Source organism: Typopeltis vanoorti, chromosome 5, assembly GCF_054136105.1.
Source record: "Typopeltis vanoorti isolate ZY-2024b chromosome 5, IOZ_Tvanoo_1.0, whole genome shotgun sequence".
NCBI classification, from domain to species: domain Eukaryota; kingdom Metazoa; phylum Arthropoda; class Arachnida; order Uropygi; family Thelyphonidae; genus Typopeltis; species Typopeltis vanoorti.
This window is the reverse complement of record NC_143553.1, coordinates 53,313,467-53,327,491: the sequence shown is the minus strand read 5'-3', so window position 1 is coordinate 53,327,491 and position 14,025 is coordinate 53,313,467. Positions and strand designations below refer to the sequence as shown.

General features: G+C 34.7%; 1 protein-coding gene across 1 annotated transcript in view; it reads left to right on the top strand.

The window, feature by feature from the left end:
- LOC150106414 (DALR anticodon-binding domain-containing protein 3-like) overlaps nucleotides 1-14,025 on the top strand; it is a 285,462-nt gene that overhangs the window by 63,428 nt on the left and 208,009 nt on the right. The window contains exons 4-5 of the mRNA XM_090392991.1: nucleotides 4,568-4,708; nucleotides 5,656-5,767. Coding sequence (XP_090249117.1) covers nucleotides 4,568-4,708; nucleotides 5,656-5,767 — 253 coding nt within the window. The remainder of the gene's footprint in view (nucleotides 1-4,567; nucleotides 4,709-5,655; nucleotides 5,768-14,025) is intronic.

Below are 14,025 nucleotides of genomic sequence, written 5' to 3'. Positions count from 1 at the left end.
CCTTTTTTTTTTATTTCCCTTCTGTAGCATATAATATTATTCCTCCTATCTCACTTAAGTACAAATATTCTTACCTCTCAGAATTCAATATGATGCAAAATTAATGATTTTTGTGCCAGTGAAAGAAGTTTCTTGTACTACTTCATAAACAACATATTATTATTATTATTATTACGTCACACCTCCAGGGAGTCCAAAGACTCATCGAGGGAGGGCACCTACTCCAACTCTTCATCTCCACCAACTACAACCAATCACAACTACTGTCATCATCTACACCAATGCCATCTACCGGCCACCACTAGTATTTTCAGGGCAATTACAATATTCATGCCCACGCCAAGATTGAAACCTGCAGCCTTTTGGGTGGAGAACACATACACTAACCACTCAGCCAAAAGGCTGACTAAGTAGAGTTCTTCATGTTAAGCCACTTACAGTTTCAGATTTCAGATTCAATGCTTTTTCCAGTGGGGTGCTTAAGGGTCAAAGCTCTATAACTGAGAGGAGACCTCCAGGAGAACCGACCAGGGCTTCTGACCTAATGTCCAATCCTCACCTTCTCGTGGTGCACCCTGTTGGGTATCTACTTGGATACTGAACGAACGAGGATGGGCTGGCAATTTGGGATTTAGCCGACCAAATTGTATTCTTATTGGTTAAGCCAAAATAAAAAATGATGGTACAACATGACAAAATTTCATGCTGGCTGGGGTGTCGTCCGGTTAAACAAGGCCCCCCTTGTTTTCACCAGGGAACCAGTGCGAACAGCAAAAAGTCAGCTACTGGAACAAATCTGAAAACAAACCCCAAAACAAACCCCAACTCAACATCACCAGAGTTAAAGATTGGTACTATCAACGTAAGAAGCCTGAATTGCAAAGAAATGGAGCTAGCTGAGGAATTAGATAAGTACCAGATCGACATAATAGGCGTGACTGAAACAAAAAAGACCAAACCTGGTGAGATCTTTCTGAGCAATAAATACAAAATGTTATATTCAGGCAATGACAATCAAGGAAAAGGAGTAGCCATAGTATTCAACACAAAATAAGAGGCTAATCTTCTTGAATGGCAATCAGTCTCAAGTAGAGTTATGTGGGCAAATATGAGAATGGGGAACTGGACAATGAGACTTATTTGTGCCTATGGTCCCACAGAAGGTTCTACTAAGGTAGAAGTGGAGGAATTTTTTGAGGCTTTAGAAAAAGCAACTGACACAATGAAAAAGGAAAAGTTGGTCCTTGTTGGGGATCTAAATAGCAGAGTAGGAAATGATTGTCAGCAATACAAAAATATTTTGAGAAAATTTGGAGAAAAGAGCAAAGCTAATAATAATGGCAAATATCTGTTGGATTTCTGCTCAGGACATGGACTGGTTATTACTAACACCATGTTCCAACATAAAAATGTGCACAAATTCACATGGAGAGAAGAGGCTAGAAATAAGAAAAGTCTCATTGACTATGTTATTGCTGATAGTGATGTTTTCTCCCTTGTGCAGGACACTAGAGTGTACGGAGGATTCGAAATTGGAAGTGATCACTATTTAGTCTTGAGCAGGATAAAATTGAATTTCATATTGAAAAGAATAACATGTAAGAAAGTTTTAAAGGGAATAAAAGTTGAGCAGCTCTCACATGTGAACTGTAGACTAAAATACACAAAGATCATTGAAGAAAAAATGAAAGAGTTTGAGAACAGGAATCAAACCTTGGAGATTCATTGGCAAACTCTGAAGAAAACATTGATTGATTCCGTAAGAGAGGCATGTGGTGAGCAAGGATTAAAAAATCAGAACTCCCTGGTGGACACAGGAAGTTAAAGAGGCAGTTCCTGACAAATATGTCAGCTTGTGCTCTTAGAGAATATAGAGACAAATGCAAGAATGCTAAACGCTGTGTAAAACTAGCTAAACAAAAGTCATGGGAGGACTTTGGCAAGAATATAGAAAATAAATATCAAGAAGGTGGCAAAATATTCTGGAGGTTGTTGAAGAAGCTTAGGAATGGAGGAAAGAGTGCTGTAAAAGGAGTTAGAGATGATAAAGGTGACATGAAAACTGGAGAAAAAGATATCCTTGAAGTATGGAGTAATTACTTTGAAAAACTGCTAAATGAAACAAGCAGTGATGACAGCACAGTGGTAAAAAACACTTACCAGGCATGCAGTCATGAATACATATCCATACTTGAAGTAGAAAAAGCCATCAAAGGCTTGAAATGTGGAAAGGCAGCAGGAGTAGATGATATTCGACCAGAAATGCTGAAGTATGGTGGTATAAAAGTCTTACAGTGGCTGCACTGCATAGTTCAGAAAGCCTGGACAGAGGGACGAATTCCTGATGATTGGAGTAGAGCTCTCATAGTACCCATATATAAAAAGGGAAATAAAACTGAATGTGAGAATTACAGAGGTATTTCCTTACTGAGTGTTCCTGGCAAGATCTATGCAAGTATACTTGAGAAACGGTTGAGAAGAATTGTGGAAGAAAAGCTTGGTGAAGAACAAGCTGGATTCAGGCCAAACAGAGGCTGTCAGGATCAGATCTTCACTTTACGACAAATAGTCGAGAAAGCATGGGAATATAACAAAGATCTGTATTTAAGTTTTGTCGATTTGGAAAAGGCATATGAGAAGGTGCCAAGAGAGAAGCTATTCAAAATGCTACAGTTATATGGTGTCAATGGGGCATTATATCAAGCAATACTTAGTCTTTATTTGAGTTGTAAGTCGGCAGTTAGAATTGAAGGAAGTACAGGAAGATGGTTTAATGTTAAATCTGGTGTGAGACAAGGATGTACATTATCCCGTCTGTTATTCATTATCTATGTGGATCACATCATGAAGGAAAGTGGTATTAAACATGATATCAAAATTGGAGATGTTAATGTCAGTTCTTTGCTTTATGCAGATGATGTTATACTTCTAAATAAATCCGCTACAAGTCTGCAAGATTCTCTGACTAAATTGAATAGCTTTGTAATAGATATGGTATGAAGGTCAGCAATAAAAAGACAAAGACAATAAAAATAGGTAGAATCATTGAAAATATCAACTGTGTTGTGAATGGAGAACCTGTGGAACAAGTAAAACATTTCAGCTACTTAGGCACGATTTTTACTGAAGATGGTAAATTAAATATAGAAATAGACAACAGAATCAGCAAAGCTGGTATGGTGGGAATAAATTCATATGGAATAAGAAAGAAATTAGTCGGAACACTAAATTAGCTGTATACAAGACAGTGTTCAAACCAATTTTAACTTATGGATCTGAGAGCTGGGTCAGAATTATAACACTTGACCAAAGACTAGAGACCGCAGATATGAGAGTCCTGAGAAAGATTAGAGGTGTGAACAGATGGCATCAATGGCAATATCATATTAAAAATGAGGATATTAGGAAAGAACTTGACATTGTCAGCATCCAGGAATGTGTTCGCAGAGCTAATCTCAGGTGGTATGGTCACTTAAATAGAATGGGAGAGGAAAGATTAGCAAAACAAGTGTTCTCTGCCAGGTTGGCAGGAAAACGACACAGAGGAAGACCAAGATATAGGTGGATTGATACGGTACAAAGTGCCTTAGACGATAGAAATATAAGATCTGATAATGTTGGAGTCTTGACAAGTAACAGACTGATTTGGAGGAAAATTATTGATAGGAAGTTAGTAATGATATAATTTTTTCATGTAGTACTATCATATCCTGTACATCCCTTGTGGGTACATGGCAGGAATTTGATGATGATGATGCTTTTTCCAGTAGAATAACAAATAGATCCAGTGTCCTTAAGACAGAAGACAAAACTTTTCATTCAGCATTTCCATGAACATTCAATTAGAATGTCAACTCCTGTATCTTGTATTTACTAAATGCTAGTTGACAGTCAACTCCTCCAGTTTAAAGACTCACTGTTCTATGATCCCTTTTCGGAATCTTCTGTTATATTTTCCCGACTGTCATGTTTTCTTCAAAACTTCCTAAGCACAAATTTCTCTGATTGCCGTTCTCAAATTTACGTTCTCTGTCTACTCCTTTTCCTCCATTCCCCAGATACCGAATGCTCTCTCTGTCAGCTGTCAATCACCCATGAATCTCCTCAGCAAGCATGAGCACTTCATGTAAATTGCAAGCAAGAAGTTATGTATAATTGACACATTTTCTTCATTAGTGTAATGAGAATGTCTTCACAAAGAACAAAAGATATCTCAACTCTGAATAGATATGAATTACAATAAAAAAAAGAAGATTAAAATTATTACAAGCTTTCAGAATCTAATAAGTACATCAATTTCAAATACTTTACATTTCATTTTTACAATAATATATCAATAATGGACACATCGCAATGTCGATATACATGTTATGAAACTAAAACTAATGATATATTAGAATACAGAATACAATTGTAAAAAGATTAATAATTGTAAATTATGATTATTTTTAGTAAAATAGAGGTATCTGCAAATATATAAGGTATGTTTTTGGTATTTTGCTGAAAGGGTTTTTCAGCCTTATTGAATGTTTACAATAATGAGTTGTTGTTGTTTTTCTCTCTCTAGTTGTTGTGTTCAGTTGACCCCAGAAGCTTGAAACTTACTCCTCACGATGAGACCATTTATGAGGAATTCAGGAAAGAGTTTCCTGATTTTGCTGTTGATGTGTTAACTGAAGATGAATTAAAAAGTCCCAAAGCTAAGAAGGTAAGAATATTGCCATGCATGTGTATACAATCTTATTTATTGCGTGTGATTGCATAAAATGTAAAATTTATTCAATTATTTTGCATTGCCAGTTATATTAAATATCAGTCACTGACTTTGCTTATTATGCAGTTACAAGTTCAAAATAAACATTTAATGAATTTGGGAATCATAAATAGGCAAATAAGTTCATTGAACTGAATTATAGTGTATATCTCATCTTTCTTTTACCTTGCAGTGTTGAGAGTTTATTAATCAATGGACCTCAAACCATTCACAGGACAAGGTGGTCAGCCCTACTCCCCAGTGTATCCTATGTCCGTAGTATTGAGTTCTCAAGGCCGGTTTGCCCGCTTTGTGAGATGAAAAATCCCACAAAGCAGGCAAATGATAAACTGGGGGAAAAAACCTACTGTCCACACCCAAGACTAGCTAACTTGGTTATGGCTGAAGAAGATTCTTCAGCTCCTCATGTCTCCGACGGGAATCGAACCTAGGACACTCCTTCCCCAGGCATATGGTTGTGAAGCACACAGCAGCCACTACACTAACCCCACTTATAGTGTATATTATAGTTTATTATAGTGTATAATTATTATAGCAATTTTTCTGCTAAACTCCTGCATGTGTAACATTATGTCTGCAGAGCTTTGGTTGGGACTATTTGGTGTTTGTTATAACTGTGTATACTATATTGAAAGTTGACTATAATGACACTATTTTAATTTTCTCAAAATGGAATTAGACTCAGTCCAGGAAGGTTTTAATTTCTTTTACTGGTTAGAATATAATCAAAACAAAAAAAGATTCTTTTTCTGTAATTTCATACAAGACATATGAAGTGCAGAAGTTTAAATCAGAAATCAAATATTAAGATCTATTAATTTTGTGTTCTCATGTCAAATTATTTAAAAGCAAAATGTATTTAATTTCTGTAAATTTTATAGAAATGGCAACCATTCTGCAACAAGTTTCAGGGACTTGTGGATGATTTTAATTTTGGAACAATTGTCAGGCTTAATAGTTATGAGGAATATTCTGAAAATAATTCAATTTTTGGTAAGTAAAAAATTTTAGAAAATTTTAATATTATATGCTAGCCAATTTTTAGGATTGTGATTTTTGTTTCCTGTATACTTTGTCATACCATTAAAAGTGAAACATTCAGAAAGATGGTTTAGTATTTTTCAGTATTTCTTCTGTAAGTTTGGAGTTGAACTTTTAAATTGGTGTAGACACTGTGCATATATTAGCAGATTTATAGGAACGTGGAAGGATCACTGATGCCAACTGTGATGAGCAGTGAGTAGAAAATATCTAGTAAATGGATGCAAAAGACAACATAGATGGTGGATAGGGAGTTAAAGTTCAGAGGCTATACAATACAGAAATATTATAATTATAATTATTTGACACCTCCAGAGAGTTCATAGACTCGTCGAGGGAGGGCACCTGCTCTACAACTTTGTCTCCACCAACTGACCACAACTACACCAATGCCATCTACTGCCGACCACCACCACTACCACAGACAATCACAAACATCCATTCCCATGGCGGGATTCGAACCCGCATCCTTTTGGCTGGAGAGTGGATACGCTAACCATTCAGCCAGCCAGGCTGGCAATATGGACAATTACAGATTTGATCGCTAGGTTTCTTGTGGATGAGGTAGTGGTGGAGAGGATTCAGAGTTGAGTGACCATTGTGGTGATTGGTCTATGGAGTGCTTTCTATGAGGATTGACTGAAGCCTTTGCAGGTTACAAAATTTAGTTGATAAGCAGAAAATAGGGACATCATAGAAACAAATATCAAATTCTTCATATGTACTCTTGAGTAACATTCCCTCTAAGTTGTGTACATGCACACACCTAGTAACTGTGTGAAACAAAATTTTTGTTTTCAGAATTTCTAATTTATAGTCAATAATTTTTGCATGTCTGTAAAAACAATTATATAATAAATCATACTTGTCACTTATTTTATTTAATAATTTCTTCGTTGTCTCCACTCCGATATTACTTGAACCCAATCCAACTTAATACATTCTAATTAGTTACTTTTAGCCTGCTCTGTATGGGCAAACTGATATTGATGTCAGCATGTCTCAGAGGCATATTTGTTTAGAGCTCCTACTGTTTAGACCAGGGGTCAGGAACCGGCGGCTCTTGGCTGAACAAAGTGCGGCTCGTTTATATTGAAATAAAAGATACGTAATTAATACAAAGAACTAAATATTGTTTTTTGATACGGCCTGTTCGTGGTGCTAGATACTATGCATGTGACGTGTTATGCATGAAATTTTATGACATGAACAACTGATAACTTTTTTCAAGTAAACAATGTTTACTTTCTCCTCACTTGTTTAGTATATATGTGGAGGACATCATGCATGAAGCATTGGATGAGCTCAGAACAGGAGTTAGGATAGGAGGTAGGTTGATCAGTAATCTGAGGTATGCTGATAATACAGTACCCCTTTATAATGACATGGAAGAACTAGGGCTAATTCTTAACAAAGAATTAGTCCTAGATCTTCCATGTGGTGATTTACAGAATTTTACTTAACAAAGTTGGCAAGATCAGTAATAACAGAGGACTTCAACTCAATCCTAGCAAGACAAAGATTATGATTCTCAAAGGAAATACAAACAGAGAAGTTCTTGAGAAACAAGTGTACTTTAACGGAGAAAGAATTGAGGAAGTCAGCAAGTTTGAGTACCTGGGATCCATTATTAATGTGAAGAATTGCTGTTCAGAAGACGTCAGAAGAAGGTTAGGAATGGTTAAAACAACAGTCAGAGACCTGTCTAAAATCTGAAAGGATGGATCTCTCTCCATGGGAACAAAGTTGAGGATTTTGGATGCAGTTGTTTTTCCAACAGTGACTTATGGATGTGAGACTTGGAACCTAAAGAAGTCGGATAAGAAACGGATATCTGCTTTTGGGATGTAGTGTTATAGAAGGCTGTTGAGGATATCATATACTGAAAGGCATACAAATGAATGGGTGTTAGAAAAGATCAGTAGAACTTTAAGGCTCCTTAAGGATATTGATAGAAGAAAGTTAAAATATTTTGGATACATAGAAAGGATGGAACGGGGACTTCTCAGAATAGTAATAGAAGGTAAAGTTCCTGGAAAAAGAGGAAGGGGTAGACCATCAATGAGATGGATGGATGGCGTGTGTGGAACGACTGTTCTTCAGAGAGTTGAGGCTGCCAGAAAAGCAAACAACAGGGCTACATGGCGAGGCCTGGTGTGGCACATCACCAAGCATCGGAGTGACCATACAGCATCTGTAGATGCTCAGTGAACATATAGATAGATTGATAGGTAATGTTATGCACAAATTAATTTTTATTATGTTATTATGTTGAATTTGTGTTTTACTTACAGGTCAATTTGTGATAATAACCCTCCTTTTATGAGTTCAAGAAAAAAGAAAAAAACACAGTCCAACACAATTTTTGCTGACTTTTATATGAGACTTGTTTTTTACTAATTTGGGTGCGCTGATTTCAAATATCAAACCCATTTTTCTCTATCGCGTCAGGTTTTTCTTAGCTCTATGGCATTTTCTTTTTGCTAATTTGTAAGTTTTTGATAGTTTTAAGGAGGCAGTACTATTTAGAGGATCAAAAAAATCGATTTTTTAAATATTATATTCTGAAAGCATGTACTTTTAAAAATCTGTTCCTAAGTTTTTATCAAGAAATTCGAAAATTTCCCAAAGATATAGCCTATTATTTAAAGCAGTGCGCAGATCAGAATCGGAGCGCTCACCGCTCTCGCTTGTTTGTAAACGAATAAATGCTTAAGAACCTGCAACGGCACTTACTGGCGCTTTGAATGCGAGAGAGGCTGATAATTAGATACATAACTACTTAACAATATTCATTAAAAATTACAAGAATATTTATAAAAAAATAACAATTTTACTTACACATGAGTTTCAGGGAATAAATTTTTGTTTGTAGCAATTTCTGCTGTGTGTTCTGTTTTGGCAATCCCTTTGAATACTCCAACAGTAGTCGGCCATCATGTGAGAATCCCATCTTCCTTGGTACCGATCTTCCATAGTTTTTAAGTCTTGATGAAATCTTTCGCCTTGTTCATTGCTTACAGCATCTAAATTCTCGGGAAATCTATCAAGATGACTGTATAGGAAATGAAGCTTTATGCTCATGTTGCAACCTAGGCGCTGGAAATTTTCAAGCATTGTTTCTTACTAGATCTTTGTAATTACATGCTTTTTTGTTTCCAGGAAAATTATTTGCAACCATCGTAAATGAAGTTCAGGCCTCTTTCTCAATTTCGTTCATAGAGTTGATGAAATTTGGGTCTCTCATTAAAGTTCTAATTTGCGGTCCATCAAATACACCGGCTTTAATTTTTTCATAACTAAGTCGTGGAAATTTTTCACATATGTATTGGAAACAGTCACCTTGTAAATCTAAAGCTTTAACATACTGCTTTATAAGACCTATTTTGAGTGTGTAGAGGTGGAAAAATGATTTTTTCTCTGTCGATTAAAGGTTGATTTATAACATTCTGTTCTCCAACATTTAAGGATATTCTAAGAGGCCAATGTTTCTGACTCCATTGTTGGTTTCTAGCTCGACTATCCCAGAAGCATAGAAAACACGGACACTTTGTATATCCTCTTTGAAAGTCAAGTAAAAAGTTCACCATTTTAAGATCCACACAGATGATCCAGTTATGGTCTGTATATTTTAATAACTTCAGAACCTTTTTAATGTCCTCATATGTTTCCTTTAAGTGGACATATGTATATGGACTATATTCTAAATGTATATGGCTCAATTCCAATAGGAATTGAGCCATATACATTCCCATTGTGTAGTAAGACACTTGAGACCTCTGCTTGAACTGTCGATAAATAAATGTCACTCATTTGGATGATATTGTACAACACTCATTTCAGTTAGTAAACCTGACACATTGTTACAGTAAACAAACCCACACTCGTGTTTAAAATATTGTACAAGATTACTTTCCCTGCTACGATAAAAAGTTATCTTCGTATCTTGCTCCAGTAAGTTTTTTCATTTAATCTTGAAGCTAACAATTCTGATGATTCCTTTGATAGGCCCAGATCTCTTACTAAGTCATTCAATTCCGCTTGAATAAAACATTGCAGTCCAGAACTAGAAATTAAATTTTCATTGTCTAAATCAACATCCGGGTCTTGCTCCTCAAGAACATCTGGCATATCCTGATCATGCTCATTCTCAAGTAAAGGAAGTCCTTTATAAATTGGCACGGCTATTTCATTGGAATGAGCAACTGGCCGAATTGCTGAGTCGAGATTTGGATACATAATTTTTTTTTATTCTTCTTATTATAACCAGAAGTCTGAACTAAACAAAAATAGCAATCATCTACGTGATTTTTCGGTTCACGCCAAATCATTGGAATACCAAAAGCTAATTTTTGCCGTTTTCCCTTGCTCCACTGTCGTCGTAAATTTTCTACACATGACTTACACACTTTATTTGGAGCCCATGAATTGTCCTGATCTGCAAGTTTTACGTCAAAGTATGCAAAGCACACTTTCTTAACAAAATCAGTGATATTTGTCCTTTGACTGGGAACAGTAAAGCTGCCACAAATGTAGCAGAAGGAATCTAGACTATTGACACATTTTCGAGTAGTAGATATGATGTATTTTCTTCACTGCCGACTAACATGCAATTAACAAGACAAAAAAAAACCAGAGACTTTATTGAAACATTATAAGCGCTCATCATACTTTCACGATCGATTAACGATTGACTGATTTCGATTGTTCTTTGTCCGCTATGACGCATATAGCATTCATTTGTTTTAGGCAGTTGTCATCGCCTACTTTTCATCACCTAAATGTATTAGGTCGGTTATCGGCCTCTCTTGCATTCAAATCGCCAGTACATGCCGTTGCAGTGTCTGCGCACCGCTTTGAATAATAGGCTATATCTTCGGGAATTTTTCGAATGTCGTGATAAAAAGTTAGGAACAGATTTTTAAAAGTACATACTTTTAGCAAATAATATTAAAAAATCGATTTTTTTTGATCCTCTAAATAGTACTGCCGCCTTAAAACTATCAAAAACTTACAAATTAGCAAAAAGAAAATGCCATAGAGGAAAAACCTGACGTGATAGAGAAAAATGGGTTTGATATTTGAAATCAGCGCACCCAAATTAGTAAAAAAACAAGTGTCAGATCATAATCAGCTGGGAAAAAAATTTTTTTTTTTGTTGGCCAGTGTAATCGAAGGAAACAGAGGATACAATAAAATGTGGATAGAGAAATTTGCATTTATAGAAATTAATGGAAATCTGCAATATTTAATTTGCCATCTATGACTTCAAAATAAAAAATCATGTAATGTCGAATGACATTTTCGAGGAAAGCATTTAGACTTCAGTAAAAAATATCCTGAGGGCGATAATAGAAAAAAAGCAATTGAAGAATTACAAAAGAAAACATTGCTTCAGCAAAGAAATTTGTCAACTTGAACGAAATCTTCATCGAATACTACTGAAGCAACTTTTTTGTTATAGCGAAAGCAGGAAAACTTTTTACCGATGGTGAATTTCTAAAAAATTGCACATATAATGCCTCTGAAATTCTATTTAAGGATATGAAAAATAAGGACGACATACGTACAAAAATGAATGATTTACTTCTTTCGGCTAGAACTGTCAAGGAATGGATTGTAACAATTTTTGCCGAAGTTTCAAATATGTAAATTATGCATATGAATTCTGCCAATTTTATTATTGCGGTAGATGAATCAAATGATATTTCTGATATGGCAAAATTCTGTGTGATGGTTAAATATATCATATCTTCTAGTATTTGAGAAGAACTTCTTGATCTGCAAACACTTAAAGGACACACTACAGGTCAAGATATTTCAGAAAACTTCTAACAAGTTTACAGAATAAAAATATAAATATTAATAATATAGTATGCATACCGACCAATGGTGCCTTCTATGATTGCAAAAAATAAGGGGTTTGTTGAATTATTCGCCATTCATATTCCACATGGAGTTATTTCATTTCATTGCATTTTGCATCAAGAAGCTTTGGTTGCAAATTGTTTGGGATTTTTACCACAACTAAAAAGAGTGATGGATGTTGTTGTGCCAATGATTAATTTCATCCGATTTCAGGCATTGAATCACAGGGTTTTTGACACACTTTTAGAGGAACTAGGTGGTCAACATAAAGATTTAGCATTAACATCTCTACAATGGTTATCAAGAGGAAAAGCATTAAAACATTTTTCCAGTGTTTAAAAGAAGTAATAGTTTTCTTAACCACTAAAAATTATAACGTAAATCATGTGGAACTTCTCAGTAATCCTGAATGGATGCAAAATTTTTGTTTTTTGCATGATATGACAGAACATTTTAATAAGCTAAATTTGAAGTTGCAAGGGAAGGGAAACACAGCCTTACAATTACTAGAGGAAGTCCTTACCTTTTGAACAGGAACTAAGAGTGTTTTTCGAGGACATTACTGAAGAAAAATTTATGTATTTTGAAAATATAAAAAAATTATAAATTGAATTTAAATCAAGAAAAAGTTCATTGCAAAATATTCACTGAAATGATTACTGTAATTTTAGATTCATTTACAAGCAGATTTGTGGATTTTAAAAAACATCAGGAGAGGATGAAATTTATATTACATCCGTTAAATTGCAATTTAAAATTAATAGGTATTGAAGCTTTTCCTGGAATATCAATTGCAGAACTGCAAATGGAACTTCTGGAAATTCAGAATAAAAGTATATGGGTACAAAAACTTAAGGAAATGGTAGCACAAATTGAAGAAAATGTGGAAACTATGGAGGAGACACCACAGGAAATTATATTTAAATGTTGGAATTCTTTCCCAACTAACTATTCAAATGCCAGGCGACTTGCTTTTGGGGTTTTGACACTTTTCGGTTCAACGTACGATTGCAAACAATTTTTCTCTTCAATGAATTACATTAAAAATAAGTATAGGAACAAATTGACTGATGAAAGTTTGAGAGCCGAATTACTGTTAAAGTGCATGACATACAATCCAGATTTAAGTAAATTGGCTGAGAAGATGCAACATCAAAAGTCTCATTAGTGAATTTTAAATTAAAACAATCAAATATCTATTAAAATACATAATATTGTATTTTTGTTCGGACAAATTCTTTTTGCAATACAAATTCTGACTTTTTTTGCAATATTATACTTACTTAAACATGTTTGTGATTAAAAACTTAATCAAACTTAATGTTGTTTTATTATTGAACATATAAAAAATTTATATGCAAACATAAAAGTAGTATTTGATATCTGGAAGTACTGCATTAAAAACAAATTTACCTAAGTTTGAACTTACTGCAACTTTGAGCTACCAGGAAAAATCAAATTGAAGTCGCGGCTCCCAAAATTTTGTTTCAATTAATTTTTTTGGCGGAATGCCTCTTTGGTTCAAAAAGGTTCCCGATCCTTGGTCTAGACAGTGCAGTCACTTGAACTCAAATGATGGTGGATTTTTTTCATGTGGATTTAAGCAAATTAATTTAGCACTTATAATTTGACATGTTATAACTAGACGAAAAAAAGGCAGCATTAATATGAGAAATGTTACATGAGCCGTTTTATTGCATTAAACCCTCAAAATGTTATCGAAATTAAAGCAGAAAAGAACTGCAAATTTGTTTAAATTTTAGTGGCTGAACAAATGAAACAATCTGTTTATAAACTGCATGTATTTAAGTAGCTGAAGGAGTAAGCATTTAAGTTGCCCTTATAATAATAGTTATGGCTTATGACTTTCACTGTTGTGAGCACAGTTTACCACACACACATGCATTGAGCCAGAGACTGGAAAATTGCATGGTTGGCTTTAATTAAACTAACATATTTGCATACAGATAATTTCATTCATCTACATATTGAACATGCATACAGTTCTAAGCAGTGAAAGATGTAAGAATTGATCAAGGATAGCCTTTTTTTTTTTTTTTAATTCACTGCAATTAAACAAAACCAGCACAATTAATGTTCAGATGTATAGCATTGCCTCCCTGCATGAAACAGAGTTATCCAATAATCAGTGTTCCTGGGTAATCACTTGTTCATGTATCATCCTCATCACTTTCTTGTTCTTCTAAAGTCCTCTGATGTTTTGCTGCAGTTTCCTCTTCAAAATCTTCATTTTTATTATAGTATTTGAGACTACCATAAGTGATACAAACTCTTTATAGTTTCTCATGTGGCTCACTCAAATAGGGCATCATTTTCACTGT